General features: G+C 48.2%; 1 protein-coding gene across 1 annotated transcript; it reads right to left on the bottom strand.

The window, feature by feature from the left end:
- Nucleotides 1–284: 284 nt before the first annotated feature.
- LOC135819900 (uncharacterized) lies at nt 285–17,563 on the bottom strand. Its single transcript, XM_065333200.1, has 7 exons — nt 17,284–17,563; nt 14,533–14,760; nt 13,602–13,763; nt 12,021–12,085; nt 10,725–10,811; nt 9,944–10,015; nt 285–1,017 (listed from the first exon to the last, which is right to left on the bottom strand). Exons 1-7 carry the CDS (start codon nt 17,369–17,371, stop codon nt 883–885), a joined length of 837 nt encoding a protein of 278 aa, XP_065189272.1. The 5' UTR covers nt 17,372–17,563; the 3' UTR covers nt 285–882.
- Nucleotides 17,564–17,576: the final 13 nt, after the last annotated feature.

Below are 17,576 nucleotides of genomic sequence, written 5' to 3' on the forward strand. Positions count from 1 at the left end.
CGTACCAGCAAGAGTACTCTTGATTCCGGGCATAAGCGACTGCTGCAGATGGGCCCTGGGTCTTGCATGCTTGCCCAGAGAGGTATTTGGGCTCGTACGCATTCCCGCAAGACGAACATGTTTTTTTACTCCTCATGCTGCCCGCACTCCGGCAGCAGGCACTCCACCACACGCATACCATGCCTATCACAACGGCTACAGTCACAAACAGAAGCATGTTTGAAAAGCCAAGAAACAGACCAGCCTGGCTTGGCGTGCATTGCACACGCATCATTCTGTTTGAATACCGACGACCAGCACACACACGGCATGATTCCATTTTCCAGCAAATAACTTGAAGGCACATGAACATCATAGGATAACAAAGGATAGAGAAAAAGCGGAATAGAAGAAAATCAGGTGCGCCAGTCTGCACCTTTGTCGCTGAAATGCCAATAAAATAAAGAGCTGTTTATGAATATTGACTGATAGTTTGTCAAAACATATGTGGAGCAAGCAGCTAGTAAAAGTTGCAGCGTTTCCTGACAAATGTAGAGCACGGGGAGAGGGTGGGGGTATATTGACCTTCACCCTATGCACGAGGTAATACATGTACATTCTGTTCTAAATTTATTAGAGTGATAACGTTCAGGGTGAGGGTGAGTTGCCCCCTCGTCACTGAAGATATGTAGAGCTATAAAAAAAAACCTCAATGAGATGTTCGGGGAACAAGTGCACTCCAACTAACCACATCTCATTGAGTTATGAAGCTGCAGGATGCCTCACCCTCATTTACTATGGAAATAATTTTCTAATTTTCATTCGAGGGAGTACTTATACTTGTTGCTTGCAGCATGCAGATTTCCGTCAATCCAGCGGGCACATACGGAGGCAGGTCGGAGATTATCCCAGGTATGGTTTGTTCATGACCACTTCATTAGTGGCATCGTTGATGATCACTGTAGCACCGATAGTACCCGTTTTGATCTTGTCCGTGAGCGTGGTCCGTGCAGATGAGTCCACCAGAATGCAGCGCACCTGAGCAGGCAGTGGAGTGCGTGGGTGGGTGTGGTGACACAGAACACATTTCATGAATGAGAAAAAAGAACCACGCATGCTTACATGAGAACACACACACACACACACACACACACACACACACACACACACACGCACACACATACACACACACGCGCACATCACATACACACACCCTGACCCTTGACCTATGTCGACACCCATCGCCGATAGCAATGCTACAGCAGAAGCCGTAGCGACTGCTGCTGGGATTGGACCATTCAACAGCTTGCAAGGCAGCACACTCCATACGCACTCCCCCCCCCCCCCCCCCCCCCCCACTCTCTCCAAACTGGCTGGTGTTCCCACTGTGCGTTCAGATGTTGAAATATTAATACTAATAATAGTTACAGTTTGCAGCATGTCACCCATGGAAGGACCCATGGGCTTAACTCATCTGTCAATGAAATCCAGGCAGAAGAGCCAACCAACAAACGGCGTCTCAATATTGTTACTTCCTCCGCCCAGGCAAAATTTTCGCTTATCTCCTTCAGCCCAATGACAGGTGTCTGACAGCAATTTTTGCATCTTGTGCACTTCACCATCACAAAAATCTGCTCGTTCAGGCGTACCAGTTCCAAACAAGACGGCGAAGTCGGCAAAGAGTAAAGAAACATCTAGAGTAGAGCGCGTTGAATGCGCGTGAACTGGTAAAAAAGACACGAAGTCAGTCACTAGTCAAGGTGGGTGATGCTAGAGTACCACTGCTGGCACTGGAGTACAGACCAGAGGTGTCATGTTGCGAAAAGCTAGTGTGTTTGATTGCATCCTGCTCAAGGTGTGTGTACTGTAAAAATGCATGCGAGCTTGAAGCTGAGAAAGCCACTCAGCGACGCTCTCCCACATACTGCAAAATAAACCAGAATCGGCACTGGGCAAAACAGTTGGAAAAGAAAGGCTTCGATGACAGGGTTGTCACTCGCCCAGCTCAACGCGAACGGTGTCGCGAACGCGATCGTAATTTCCATAATTATCACTTAGACATAAATTTGTAGTGCTAGAGCCTACTTTTTCTGACCTTGCCGCGCTCCTTCCATATTCTGAATGGCTATAGGCATGCGCAGTATGGTACGCGCGCATATTAGGCATGCGCGATCTTGACCCGTATAAATTAGGCATGCGCGTTCCTAATCAGCCTCTCCTTTTTATGATCACCAAGATTGACCTCGTGTTCTTATGGCTCTTGTGTGAATCCAAGTTTGCAGGCAGCTCGCCTTTTAGAGCAAGATGTCATGAGTGGATTGTTTGTAGTGCAACTGGCATGAGTATTGTTAGATCAGGGTCACAGTAGTAGTCGCACGGCGACATTTTTGGTGCCGAAACCAATACTGATGCCGGATATGGTGTGAGACCGAGAGCAGATATGGCAGAACCAGACTCCATCAACGCCCAGGCGAAGACGAAACGGAAGGTGCTGCAGGCCCACGTGAAGTTCTTGAACCAGCGCTCCGCTGAGGCCAACACATTGCTGTCTGGCACTCCAACTCCGGACGAGATAAGTAGTCTGATTACTGTATTTGCTTCTACGATAAAGAAAGGCGAGGAATTGTTCGACTTGTTTGCTAATGTGGTATACGACTTTGAGGCTACAAAAAAGGGTGATAAAGAGAAAAAGAAATACGATGAGCAGTATGTCGATGTGGTTGTGGAATTAATTACGGAATGCAATGATCTATTGGCACAGTTACGAGGAAAGTCAGCACAGTGTAAAACAGCATCACCAGTGGAGATCATAGATCTGACGAAGGTCATGGAAGCCAACACGAAAACACAGGCAGAAACAGCGAAGCTATTAAACCAGTTTGTCTCAGAACAAGGTGCCGCCAATGGCACTCCAGTCACAGTATCAAGTTCAACGAAGCTTCCTGTCCTAAAAATACCTGTGTTCAATGGCAATGTGTTGCAGTACCCAGAATTCATTGACATGTTTGAATCCACTATTCACAATAATACCAAGCTGTCCAATGTGGAAAAATTAGAGTACTTGAGAAATCACCTGAGCGATGCAGCACTAGATACCATAACGGGCATTACCTTAACGGGCAAGAATTATGCAGCAGCATTAGGGCTCCTAAAAGAGCGATTTGGAAAGCCACAAGTAATTGCCAACATGACGTATCACAAGCTTGTTGCCATTAAGCCACCAGTGAACACATCAGTAGCGTTGCGTAAGTTCCAAAATGAAGCAGAGGCGCACTTGCGATGTCTGAAATCAGCTGGTTCAGACATCCAGCAAGAGATAATCGTACCGCTACTGATGTCAAAACTGCCAAAACCGATAATCATTGATATGGAGAAAAGAAAAACCGGTGATAATTGGTCTGTGGGCAAACTACTTACGGTCTTGGGTGCATTAATTGATATCCTTGAAGCAAGTGATCACATGGCATCTGTACACTTCACACCTTCTAATGGGCGGGTACACAGGGAAACAAACCAAGAGGGTATGGCCACCAGTTCCTTACTAATGAATCAGACCACGCACAAAGGCCCGAAATGTTGGTATTGTGGAGGGTCACACTACACGGATGAATGCCCAGCATATCCAACGTATGAGAAACGGAAAGAGAAAATCACAAATGAATGTTTCGTATGTCTGAGGAAAGGACACAGTGCAGCAGATTGCAGAGCTGGTGCACGTACATGCTACCATTGTGGGAAACGCGGGCATCACCGGTCATTATGCATGAAGAAATTTGATCCACAATCCAGGCTAGATCCAAAGGCACGAGAATTTAAAAGTGCAAAGCCAACCAATGTTCAATCTTGCAATGCAGAGCTAGTGCCGCCTGTGGCTGACGTACATGCAACAAATGAAGTTTACTCCCAGAGCAATGTGGTACTAATGCAAACAGCAATGGCAGAAATCCAGAATGGTGACCACACTTGCAACGCACGCATCTTGTTCGACACTGGGTCGTCCCGTTCATTTGTGCACAGAAATGTCACTACCTCACTACACAGTAAACCAGTTGGTCAAGATGTTTTGGCAGTAGCCGGGTTTGGTTCCAAGACCAGAACTACTCGCACTTACCCCAGGGTAGAGTTACAAGTCAAATTACGTGATGGCTCCTTCCAACCGATATCTGCAAATATCACTGACCACATCTCTTGTCCAATGAATATGGCTCCGTTAGATTTGTCGAAACATCCAGCCATTGCAAAATTGCCACTAGCTGAGCCCCTTGGCACTGAAAGCACCCAGGCTCCGATTGACATACTAATTGGGAGCGACCAGTACTTTGAATTTGTGGGTCTGGAGCATTTGAAATTGGGAAATGGGATTGTAATGCTTGACACGAAACTGGGTTTCATCCCGACGGGTAAAGCAGACCAACATGATTCAATGCCAGATATCCATGCAATGTGCACGTCTGTTGAAAGCGAAGTACAACATCCAGATTTCGACCTACAGAAATTCTGGAAGCTAGAGCAGATTGGCATAGATGAAGATAATGGAGTCACAGATGACACCCTAGCGTACGACAACTTCAATGCAAATGTTGAGTTCATTAATGGTCGTTATGTAGTGTCATGGCCATGGAAATTAGACCCAGAAACTTGCCTACCAGAGAACTTTGATTTGGCCAAAGGTAGATTGAAATCTCTCATGCACAGAATGGAAAAAACACCAGAAGTACTCACGAAGTATCACGAAACGATACTGGGACAAATGGAAATGGGTGTAATTGAAGAAGTCAACGACTCTAGCAGCGAATTACGCAGTGACAACAACAATGGCAGTCACACTGACAACAACACAGAGAGCAGCGTACATCACTACATACCACACCACTGTGTAGTCAAGCCGAGCAGCACGACAACGAAGATACGCGTAGTGTACGACGCATCTGCCAAGACGAAGGAAGGCAACAAGTCACTTAATGAGTGCATCCACAGAGGCCCAGTGCTGCTGCCAGACCTTTGCGGCATCCTCCTTCGCTTTCGTTTGAATCCCATAGCAATGAGCAGCGATATTGAGAAGGCATTCTTGCAAGTCGGCTTACATGTCCGTGACCGCAATGTCACACGCTTTCTTTGGGTTCGAGACCCCAGCAAGCCTCCCAGAGGTGACAACATCGTCATCTACAGATTCTGCCGCATCCCCTTTGGCGTAATCGCAAGTCCGTTCTTGCTTGGTGCCACCATACGACACCACATCAGTTCTTCAGAGAACACGCAATCGCAGGCTGTAGAGAATAACACTTACGTCGACAATGTCCTCGGCGGAGCGGAAAGCGTAGAAGACGCAGTAGAGTACTATCGAGAAGTCAAGGGCATCTTCGCTGATGCATCAATGAATCTACGGGAGTGGGCGACAAACTCCGAGTCCCTCAAGCAGCAGATCCCCGAGAGCGATCGCGCAATCGCTCAACTCGTCAAGGTCCTTGGTATGGAGTGGGACACAAACTTGGATGAGCTAGGGCTCACTCCAAACCCAGCTGAACTCAAAAACGTTCAGACGAAGCGACACATGCTGAGCGTGTTATCATCGTTCTACGATCCACTGGGAATCTATTCGCCAATCGTATTTCGCGCGAAGGTTCTACTTCAGGAGATCTGGAAACTGAAGTGCAATTGGGACGATGTCTTGCCAGCAGCTATTCTTACAGAGTGGCATGAGATAGCTCATGACTTATCCACAGCCAGCCAAACCAGAATACCAAGACTTGCGAGTTTCACTTCCAACGTTGAACCAAGGTATGAGGTCCATGTTTTCTGTGACGCATCAAAGGCAGGCTACGGAGCTGTGGCGTATCTACGCACTATCTCGACGAACGTGTCTGTTCGCTTACTCTTTGCCAAGTCTCGTGTGGCACCGTTAAAGGAAACAACAATACCAAGGTTGGAGTTACTCGCAGCCACGTTAGGTGCTCGAATGATCAACTTCTTACGGAAAGAACTCCCTCTTCAGCTCACTACGTACTTGTGGTCAGATTCTCAATGTGTGCTGGGATGGGTGAAAGGGAAGGGCAAAGATCTGCCGACGTTCGTAGCACATAGGGTCGCAGAAATCCGCCGCAATGAAGACGTACAATTCTGTTATGTGAACACAAGAAGCAATCCTGCCGATCAACTGTCACGAGGCACCACGACTGCAACCCTCCTCAAGAGTAATCTGTGGTGGACAGGACCCGAGTGGTTGGCGGACATGCAATGGGCACCGGATACTGATCCTTGTCAAGAAGAAGTCGTTCACGCCGCTTTGTCGGGGGAGGGTCCTGCGGAGCAACAGGCGAGCAACCCCCCACCGGCTGGTATTCATATTGAGAAATCATCATCCTTCGCGAAAGTGATCAGGGTTACAGCATGGGTACAGCGTTTCATAAAGTCAGCACGAAAGTCTCGTCCAACATCACCATACTTATCGGTTGACGAACTTCAGACCGCGGAAATGCTTTGGCTGAAACATGCGCAAGCCACTGATTACTCAGCAGAACTGGAAGCCATCAAGAACAACAAGAAAACCAAGAGCGACTTAACCCTTTGAGGCCCATAGTACGGATATATCCGTACCAGTGTACACTGCATACTTTTCAAAGTGCAACCTGGCGTAACTCGGCCGTCCCTTGACCAAATCGGACAATCGAAAGGGCTATCGACATTAAAATTGTCTCAGCTATCGGCTCGAAAAAATCCGAAGGCGATCCGACGTCGGAGAGCGGAGATACGAGACTCGAACTAAATTCGCTCAGCAGAGTCAACTCGATCGCGTGCATTTTGAACTCGTTTTTAGGGGTTTTCCCTGACTCGCGGCCCACGCAGCTACAGATAGTTCACGTCATCGCAAAGTCATGTTTCTTAGCTCTTCAGTAAAAAAATTTGAGCGATCTGCGATGCAATTTGTTGAAATGGCAGAGAATTTGAGTTGGGCGCTCGCAGTGCTGGCCTTGGAGCGCCTTATTGCGCTGCGGCGCTGGTTCTGTGGATCGCGTGATGGATTGCTGGCTATCGCGGTGTTCCTCTGGCCAAGAGCTTTCCAGAAAGTCTAAGATCATCAAAATCGGCCAAAGAACACCAAAGTTATGACCAGATAAGTAACTGGGCTCGCGTATGCAGTGCATTTCTTGAAATAATTGTGGGCCCTAAAGGGTTAATGTTCAAGTTGGGTCTCTTTATTGATGAAGAAGATGGCCTAATCAAGTGCAGAGGCAGGATGAAGAATGCAGAACTGCCATCAAATGCTAAATTCCCGATTCTCCTCTGCGGAAAGAGTGCGCTGACGAGATTGATCATTTCCGATGTACACCAGAGAGTTCTCCACGCTGGCGCTAGTCACACGCTTGTGGAATTACGTAAACGCTTCTGGGTGACACGAGGTAGAAAAGAGGTCACGAATGTAGTTAATCAGTGCAAGGTATGCAAACGGTTTGAGGGTGGCCCCTTTGCAATGCCCAAGTTCGCACCTCTCCCCAAAGAACGGGTAACCCGCAGCGCACCATTTGTCAGGACTGGCATTGATTACTTTGGGCCCCTGACTGTTAAAGCCAATGGAGAAAACAAGAAAGTTTGGGTGGTACTGTTCACTTGTCTGGCAACACGGGCGTTGCACTTAGAGCTTGTACTAGATATGACTACTGACAGCTTTCTAATGGCGTTTAAGCGATTCGTCGCTCGCCGCGGTACACCGGCTACAATCGTGTCTGATAATGCTAAACAGTTTAAATTGGCTGACGTCACAATGGAGCAATTGTGGAAATCCATTAATACCAATGCGAATGTATTCTCGACACTTGCCACTATGGGTATTGAATGGCGGTTCATCGTTCAACTATCACCATGGATGGGAGGGGTGTATGAACGCCTCGTCCAGTCCGTAAAGCGAATGCTCAGGAAATCCCTCGGTAAACGAATTCTAAAGGCCGAGGAACTTTGCACACTGCTGACAGAAGTAGAGGGAATTCTGAACAGTAGGCCTCTCACGTATGTGGGTGAAGATTTCAATGGGTTTATCCTCACACCAGCGCACTTCTTGTGCCTCAACAACACTCTAACACTGCCGGGTGAGCAGTTAGATACGAATGATCCAGATTTCTGTGTCAAAGCCTCGGGTGATTTACTTCTCCAGAAGTTCAATGTATGTCAGCAGCAGCTGAATCGCTTCTGGCAATTATGGCAAGACGAGTATCTAGCATCACTGAGAGAGCGTGGCGATTACCAGCTACGACAAGGACGTATTCGTGCCAATGACGAGCCGGCAGTTGACACAGTTGTCATCATCCGCGAGGAAACACTGCCCCGAGTTAGCTGGCCAATCGGCCGCATTGTGAAACTGCACGAATCTTCAGATGGTGAGACAAGATCCGCCACCATTCAGCTCCCCACTGGTAGGACAGTCAGACGGTCACTATGTCATCTTTACCCGCTGGAATGTCCATCAACACCGGCACAGGTGAGTAGTGAACCCGAACCAGTACCGGCAACTGAGAGCGCATCCAGTAGTGATACCACCAGCATGACTCGGCCCAAGCGGCACGCAGCAGCTCGGTTTCAAGAACAGCTAGGTGAGCTTATACGAGACGGAGCAGTTTAGTAACAAGAATGAGTGCACTGGATAGTAAGCTATGCTATGATGGTCTGAACACTTGTACACCCACAAACTCACACATGCATACACACATACACCCACACACCTATACACTGTACATACACAGCATGAACACGATTGCCTTCTGATCTTTGTTATGAACATGCTGCTTATGCGAACCTCCTTTGCTAGATACACTGCAGTATACATGTTCTATTGAAGTAGTTTAAAGGTAGATTGCCTTATTTCCGAAGGTGAACTTTCAAGATGAGTATTCAGATGCATGAACAGTAAGTTGATCTGAAGATGTAACTAGTGTCAATGTCATGCAGTCAGTCAGTATAGTAACGGTATCATTGAGTCAAGTTTGATACAGCTCTCCCACCATTGCGTCGTTTAGGTACCGTAGATCATTTTCGGCACAGATTTGTATTCATGAATTTCAAGGCTGACAGTATTCGGAGCTATTTACATTGCATGTTCCTTTCTTGACATTCAGTTCATTGTGTAAATATGTTTACTGAGTATCATTCTTCATTTCTTCTCGCTGGCCGGAATGTCGCGAACGCGATCGTAATTTCCATAATTATCACTTAGACATAAATTTGTAGTGCTAGAGCCTACTTTTTCTGACCTTGCCGCGCTCCTTCCATATTCTGAATGGCTATAGGCATGCGCAGTATGGTACGCGCGCATATTAGGCATGCGCGATCTTGACCCGTATAAATTAGGCATGCGCGTTCCTAATCAGCCTCTCCTTTTTATGATCACCAAGATTGACCTCGTGTTCTTATGGCTCTTGTGTGAATCCAAGTTTGCAGGCAGCTCGCCTTTTAGAGCAAGATGTCATGAGTGGATTGTTTGTAGTGCAACTGGCATGAGTATTGTTAGATCAGGGTCACAGTAGTAGTCGCACGGCGACAAACGGTCCAGCAAAGCGACGCTGACCGAGCTCGCCAGCTTCGGCTGGAAAGAAACACAACCGATCGTACTCGTGAAGGAGGTGAAGCGCTTGGGAAAAAAGTGTCGATAGAAAATATTTGCGCTTCTGGAAAGTGCGAAGTACTACCCGACAACAAGTGCTGCGTCGGCTGATGACAAAGGATGCCTTCTACATTTTTCGACTTGGAGAGTTTCTCTTGATGTTCAACGACTCCTCAACTCATTCTGAGACGTTATAAGCCGTTCTGAGAACCTGGAATGTATCAGTAAAAACTGTAAAGATAAGCGAAAATTTTGCTTGGGCGGAGGAAGTAGAACTTACAACAGCAAAGAACAACTACGGAAGCACAGCACATTTCCCCCCAAGCATCAATAAATAAATATAATAAAATAAAAGCAGTCCGGTGTGGCTCGTACCTGTGCTAGCTCCCCGCCACCAGGTTTGGCGATAACGTCGTATCTCGGCGAGCGGATCCTGTTGACGGATGTCTGTATGGGGGAGCAGAGAAGTGCAGTGCACACAGACACACACAGAGCAAAGAAGAAAGGGCTAGGTCTAAACCGGGTGTCTTCAAAGCAACGTTCTGGGACGAGCTGCTCCCAAACAGGGAACCATGCTACAACGTGGGTAGCAATCATAATGAGATTTAGAAAATACTCAGCCAAGTGCACTTCTTCAGGAATAATCCTGCCAAAAACTTGTCGAAATTTTATAGCTGAAGTGATTCAAGAAAAAGTAGGAATCAAATTTCAAATTTCGATGTTTTACTGTAAATAGCTACAATGCAGTCTGCAAGTACTGTATAGCAGGAAATTTTCGGACGGAATTTAGTTTCGTACGATTTCGTACACGGCCTCTTTTGTACTAAATTAATTCCCTACTAAAATTTGTTCCTGTCAAGTTATATGTACACTATACATGCGTACCGCATGCGAACACGTGCATTTAGCATGCAGCACTGTACGAAAATAGAATCCGTACGAAAGGTCGAAATTCGGCTTTGTCCGAAAATATTTCCGTCCGAAAATATTTTCGTCCGAAAATTTCCTGCTATACAGTATGTAGACTAGTTAACTGTAGTAACATGAATTGGCTGCAGTGGAGTCAGCACCGACACGTGGAGAGTTGTCTATCAAACTGAAATGTTTGAATAGTACCATGGCCTAAAGTGCTGGATATTGGATGTGCTTTACCCACCGCGGCATAATCAGACATGAGCGTTTCAATGTCACTCTCGGCGAGCTCCCTCGGCAGACGCTGGATCTCCGTCTGCAGTGTGTTGACCTGTGCAGAATCAGACCAAGCACCATTTGACCATTTTACGCCCATGGCCGGAGCCAATAATACTACCGTAAAGTACCGCCAGAGCGCCCCGTCTCGCAAGAGCGCCCCACCTTGATTTTACAGCCAGAGAAAGGAAAATCGTATGGCAGAGTGCAACGAAGTTTGTACGATGTAAGAATCTTAGTGTACTAAGGTCACACTTGGCAGGTTTTCGTGTGGAGCTTGTATCCGCTCGAAGGTATGGATTGACTGCAAAACGTGCTATGTATGTACACGGTTCATGTCGTATGACCTACAGACGGCAGACCACCTCCACAATACGACCACGAAAGGATGAGATGGTGGGGCGCTCTGGCGGTACTTTACCGTAATAGCAATGCTACAGCAGAAGCCCTGGCAACTTGGGCTGGGATTGCATTGCACCATTCAACAGCTTGCAAGGCTGATGAATTGACCGCCACTATTCAGCCTGGTCTACACGGCACAGCTATTTGAAGAGGGTTTTTCCGGCCAGTGAATCCCTACTTTTTGGTCTTTTTTCCCTCACACACACATCACACCACATACTCCAGCATGCACTGGTGTTGGTAACCACACAGGAGAATGAAGGAAAGTCAGAAGTCTGAGAAAGAGAAGAAAGATGTGTGCAACCATAGTCGTCGGGCATCAAACCCGCAACCTCTCGACTGGAAATCACCCGAAAGACCAAGCACACACACGCACGCACGCACACGCGCGCGCGTGCACACACACACACACACCGGTCCTGTTGATTCTATCACGCAGTGCACAATCGTAAAAGGCCAGGCACCGACTGGACCAATACAAAATGCTGTCACCAGACCTACACTTCAGGGGCATGCCTGGATAGGTTAATTGATAGGTATAACTTCACATGCGATGAACTTGAATTAGTTGGCACGAGTTGGAACAGGGAGTCGTCAAATACCTATTTGACGACTCCCTCAGTTGGAACCTGTCCAGTATAGAAATGCACGTTTAGTACTAGACTTAGTATATGCATTTGCCATTCACTGCATTCATAATTTACTCAGAACACTGAAGTTGCAACTGAATAACGGAGGTGCGTTTGAGTGCTTTGGGACCCCTTGCAGAGAAGGAAAATCGTTGGCACAAGTGCCGAATCACCTACCCAGCACTGTCACAACTACAGCAATGCCGCACTGCACAGCAAATCACGTTGCTTACATCCTTTGGTGTCCTGGCGTTGAAGAAGTCTTTCACACACTTCCGACCGTCACCATTGCCTGCAGCTACATGTACATGTATAGAAACACAGATATGGTTTTTAGGGGCAGTTGTAAATGCGGCACCGTGTACCCGGAAGGGAAAGTGTGGCGTTTGCGTGATACCCCTGTCCTCCCACCCCTTGCAACACATGACCAAGACTTAATGATCACAGCGGATTCTCAACAGGCAACCTTGTCTACATAACACCCTGTGGCCAACATAGTAATCAATGTCATATGCACACTGTGACATTTCTCTCATGTTGCCATACCCATTTCAATATGTAATCATGGGTGAGCGGATGTGATTGTCGTATCCACACCTTGACATTTCTCTCATGTTGCCATACCCATTTCAATATGTAATCATGGGTGAGCGGATGTGATTGTCGTATCCACACCTTGAAATTTCTCTCATGTTGCCATACCCATTTCAATACGTAATCATGTGTGAGCGGATGTGATTGTCGTATCAGCAACTTGAAATTTCTCCCACATTGCCATGCCTATTTCACAGGGCATTGTCGCACTGTGGGTGTACACTGTGTGTGTCAGATAAGCGGCCGCTGCTACACAGCCAGAAAGGCACGGGGGCCTGGGGGCACTGGGGGAAAACCTTTCCTTTCTGCATGTGTCAGCAGCCTGCCTGCATTTCCCCGGTTATCATGGTTATAAGTTGCACACCCATCTTCATGTTGAGATGTTGCAGACGCTGCAGACGGAGATCCAGCGTCTGCCGAGGGAGCTTGCCGAGAGTGACATTGAAACGCTCATGTCTGATTATGCCGCGGTGTGTAAAGCACACCCCCCCCCCCCCTCATCCCATTTTCATGTTTGCGCCATATCGTTTCAATACACTAACATACGTAGGAAGTCACACTCAATTGTACCCTTCTGTGCCCTTGGGGTTTAGCACAAAAAGGTACGTGCCACGTGTATTCGGGTAAATACGGTAGGTAGGAATGGTGTCTTGTGTACACAGTGTACTTTCAAGATGCACTCATCCTACAGACTTTGAAGTGCAGACTTGGTGCTGAAGGGGAAACCCCTAGCTGCATGCGTTGGGTCGTGAAATTCGAAAGCTGCAAGCTGCACTAAACCACGACCCAACTTGAACACAGCTGGGGGATTCCCCTTCTGGAACGAAGTCTGCATGATTGTGCAGTTGTATGCATGAGAAGAAGAGTACCTGAAACCCAGAGTATGCAGCTCTGGTGGGTGGCTGTCACGGCCAAATTCCGGGATTGCATCATTTCAGTGATGTAGAGCGTACCAGTAGGATTCAAACAGGTCTCTTTCTGCACAACTACAGCTCAGTTGTGCGCACTACGCCACTTCCTGCCTCGGATCTACACGAGATATGATGTAATCCCGGAACTTCGCCGTGACAGACACCCATGGAGAAAAAGTCAGAAGCTGTACACTCTGGGTTTCATGTAGTCTTGATGAGGAGAACTCCGTCTTGATGAGGAGAACTCCGTCTTGATGAGGAGAACTCCGTCTTGATGAGGAGAACTCCGTCTTGATGAGGAGAACTTACTTGCATTGCAGGAGGTGCCCGTGAAGCAGCGTGGACACTGGCATACGCCGGTCTGCTGGTGGCATGGGTGTCCATTGCACGAGCACTTCATACTGCAGTCGCTACTCCAATAGCCAACACGACATGGTACTGGTGCTGTGGTGCCCACGGGCATTAGTGTACCTGCAACAATAGAGAGAGAGAGAGAGAGAGAGAGAGAGAGAGAGAGAGAGAGAGAGAGAGAGAGAGAGAGAGAGAGAGAGAGAGAGAGAGAGAGAGAGAGAGAGAGAGAGAGAAAGAGAGAGAGAGAGATACTGTCACACTGCAGGGTACAAAATGTAACCCCCCCCCCCTCCATGCCTGCTGAAAAGAAAACAGTACACTGCAGCCCCCAGTCTGTAAATGTTGCTAGAAACATGAATGCTTGGGGGTATGCCGGAGTGATTATGGCACACGTTTAATGCAGGGGCGTCGGAAGGTATTTTAGTGTGGTACGGTCAGCCATCTGAAGTACAATAATTATTTACTCGTGGGGGAGTGGCGGCTGAGCCGACAATTTTGGAATTTAAGATCCCAGATCAGTGGATTTTATTGATTCACGGGGTATCTGGGGCAAAAAGTGGTACGGTCAATACCGTAGTGACCGTACTGTGTGCGACGCCCCTGTTATGTATTTGGAAATTGCAGCTCCAGCCCCAGAGAATACAGCAGAACCGAAGGCAAAGAGAGATCAGAACATGGACATAGAGCAGGATTGAAGACAGAGAGAAATCTGAATGAGGCCATTTGTAACGTGGTCATCGATGAAATCCGGTCGTATCGCTCAAGTTTGCACCTTGCACCATTTGGCAGGCCAGTATTCACAGGCCTAGGGCTGCACAACGCCCGGCGTGTACTTGAGTGACTCTACTGGATTTCATTGGGCAGCACTGTGCATTATAGGCTGCTGTACCTGTGGGTGTCAATGGAGGAGGTGAGCCTGCAGGTGTCAATGGAGGTGATGAGCCTGCAGGTGGTATGCTCCCTGTCCTTGGTGGAGTGGAAACGCCCGCACTTGTTGCTGGCATGCTTGGAATTTGAGGCGTCGTTTGCGGCGGAGATGACGCCTGCATCGTTGGCGGGGGCGATGACGCCTGCATCGTTTGTGGCCTTGATGATAGTCCAGCAGATGGAACGTGTGCTGAAAACGACACACATACACACAAGTACAATGTACAAGCTTGGACATAGATGCTATGTAATGACAGCAACTAATGCAATGACATCATTACTTGACGTGTCTGATTATTGAGTGATTTCAAGAGCACAGGTTTGCCATCCACATGCAATGATGTCATACACTGGCAATGGAGCTAGACCAGAGTCACTAGACATCTCTAGCTTTGTGCAATGATGTCATCCACTAGACATGACTTGTCATGGAATACAGGAGGCAAGTCCATGCCCCCCCCCCTCCCCACGCACAGACCTCACACCTCAGATCTGCCCATCGCGGAAGCGATGATAGCGAACAGCTATGTTAGACATAGCAACCGCGCACAGACACACGCATGCGCACACACACACATGTACAAGCACACACACGCACACACACACACTTGATGCTAGCAGACTCCTTGATGGGTGTCGTACACATCGCGGTTCACTAGGCCAGTAGTATGGTATCGACTGCACCGCTCGTTCCCATAGCTACCCTGATCCCCGAGTTGCTGACTGTACCAGTCTAAATAGCGTGAGATGCCCCTGTGCGGCAGCTTGAGAATGTGAGGATTGGCATAGTGCAGAATCTGGCTGAATTCATGCACTGGTTTTGCCCCCCCCCCCCTCTTGGCCCGTGATCACACTCTACACCTGGTGTGTTCGCATGTACATGTACTATTGTGGACATTTACTAGCAAGTCCGGTGGAATGACCGGGGATGGCGCCTTTACTGCCTTAGCGCGCACACCCCACTGCAGTTTATGGAACCGTGTCTGTAGTAATGGACCAACAGTGCTGGTGGGTGCAAGGCCAGAGCCCCGTGGCCGCTTGAATTCTACACGGATTTTGATGTCTGCAACAGTAACTCCACTATGCGTGTCAATGGTCAGGGCTCATAGTGCTAGCTACATGTGAGCAATGGCTAGTGGAGGTCGTAAGGTCAGGGTTCATACTGGACATCAAAACCCTGAGCAGTGGCCTGTAGAGTCAGTGCATCATGCATGTATGTTCCCAGGCAGACAGTCAGTGCACACAGCTGCACTCCTGGCTACAGGAAGCCTGACGGCTAGTTGGTTGGCCCTTGAGTGGCTTGAGCCCAGTCCATGGCACGCACATGTGTGCATGCATGCCATGGCCCCATCATACCCCATCTATCCACGCCTTCTCGCTGTCGGATCTCAACTGTGACTTACGTTAAAGGGGAAGTTAAGGCAAAAATTAAAATTTCACCAGTTGTAGTCTTCGGGGTGCTGAGTCGAATGGTCTTGGTCCGAGGAAGCTGAGACGCTCCCTTCCTACTTGAATCCCAATCGAACTCGCGCACTTCCACCGAAACTGGGTGACTGCGCCCTACTAGATGGGGATTTGTATGCAAAATGTCACTAAAAGCGCCATTTCGTTCTTATAAAAGCACGGGTGACCGCGATTGGCCCATATGTTGTAGTCTTTTGGACTCGGAGTCGACTGGTTTTGGTCCGAAAAGGCTGCGATGCAGCGTTCCTCCTTTATTCCCAATCGAACATGGTTGAACAAGCGGTCACGTGCTCCTGCGTACACCAGTCACCTGGTCACCGTGCCTGCAGGGTACAACTTACTAGCCTGTTTGACCTTTTTTGGGTGCAGTCCTGTCACTCGAGTTGAACCTTGATGTGAAAGTTGTCGCCTGCTGGCGTGGTGACCAGGTGATTTGGGCACCCAGGAGCACGTGACCGCTTCTTCAACCATGTTCGATTGGGAATAAAGGAGGAACGCTGCATCGCAGCCTTTTCGGACCAAAACCAGTCGACTCAGCGTCCAAAAGACTACAACATATGGGCCAATCGCGGTCACCCGTGCTTTTATAAGAACGAAATGGCGCTTTTAGTGACATTTTGCATACAAATCCCCATCTAGTAGGGCGCAGTCACCCAGTTTCGGTGGAAGTGCGCGAGTTCGATTGGGATTCAAGTAGGAAGGGAGCGTCTCAGCTTCATCGGACCACGACCATTCGACTCAGCACCCCGAAGACTACAACTGGTGAAATTTTAATTTTTGCCTTAACTTCCCCTTTAACACACACCAACACACCCTAACAAACTCCGAAAGACTAAGCCAAGGACGTAGATCTACTAGTACTACGTCTACATGACATAGCTGCAGCGCAGCAAGCCGCAAAACGGCTTTGCTTCGCTTCTGTTGTTGCAACCTCACAGTCACTCAGCACCTTGGTCGTTGCGCCAGTGCAACACGCTAATTCCATTCTATTCAAGTCTGGACCTATCGAGACAATTCTTGTCGAAGGATTTGCATTATCAACTCCTAACTCACAGAGTCATCTACATCTTTGTGGCCGGAATGGCTAAAATCAGAGACTAACGACGCTGCGCTACCATGCCAAGTGAGCCATGGAAGAGCCCCATAACTTCGCAAGCTCGACACGAGGAAAATACGTAAATGCAAAATCACAGTACATGACCGTCGTTGGACTGATTCAGTCACAGTCTAGGTCACGTAGGTGTCTTACTTGTTGGTGCAGGTGGAGAGGATTGTGCTTGCGTCCGTCCGCACAGCACGGATGCCAGGACAATGCAAGCAATGAGAGAAGTCTCCATCGTTCGGCTAATTCTCGGAAAATACCGGTACTGCCGGTAGCTCAATGTATTCCGCCCGGACCGTTTCTTCAGCCTCACAGTCTTCGGCTGGTTAGCCAGTACTGTTCTCGGACGGGACACGAGCGTGCACTGCTCGCTGCTAAAGGCGTTGATATCACCGTTACGCGCAGGACCAGATTGCTTGAGTCTTTCAAAGAACCAACAT

The sequence above is a fragment of the Sycon ciliatum genome, chromosome 6, assembly GCF_964019385.1.
Source record: "Sycon ciliatum chromosome 6, ocSycCili1.1, whole genome shotgun sequence".
Lineage (NCBI taxonomy): Eukaryota > Metazoa > Porifera > Calcarea > Leucosolenida > Sycettidae > Sycon > Sycon ciliatum.

Bases quoted from the DNA above. Each gene is read 5' to 3' on its own strand.
- LOC135819900 (XM_065333200.1), bottom strand. From the start codon at position 17,371: ATGGAGACTTCTCTCATTGCTTGCATTGTCCTGGCATCCGTGCTGTGC. The intron at 12,086-13,601 runs GTAAGTTCTCCT...ATGTACATGTAG, and splicing joins GGGCACCTCCTGCAATGCAA to CTGCAGGCAATGGTGACGGT. The intron at 10,812-12,020 runs GTAAGCAACGTG...GATTCTGCACAG, and splicing joins ACGCCAGGACACCAAAGGAT to GTCAACACACTGCAGACGGA.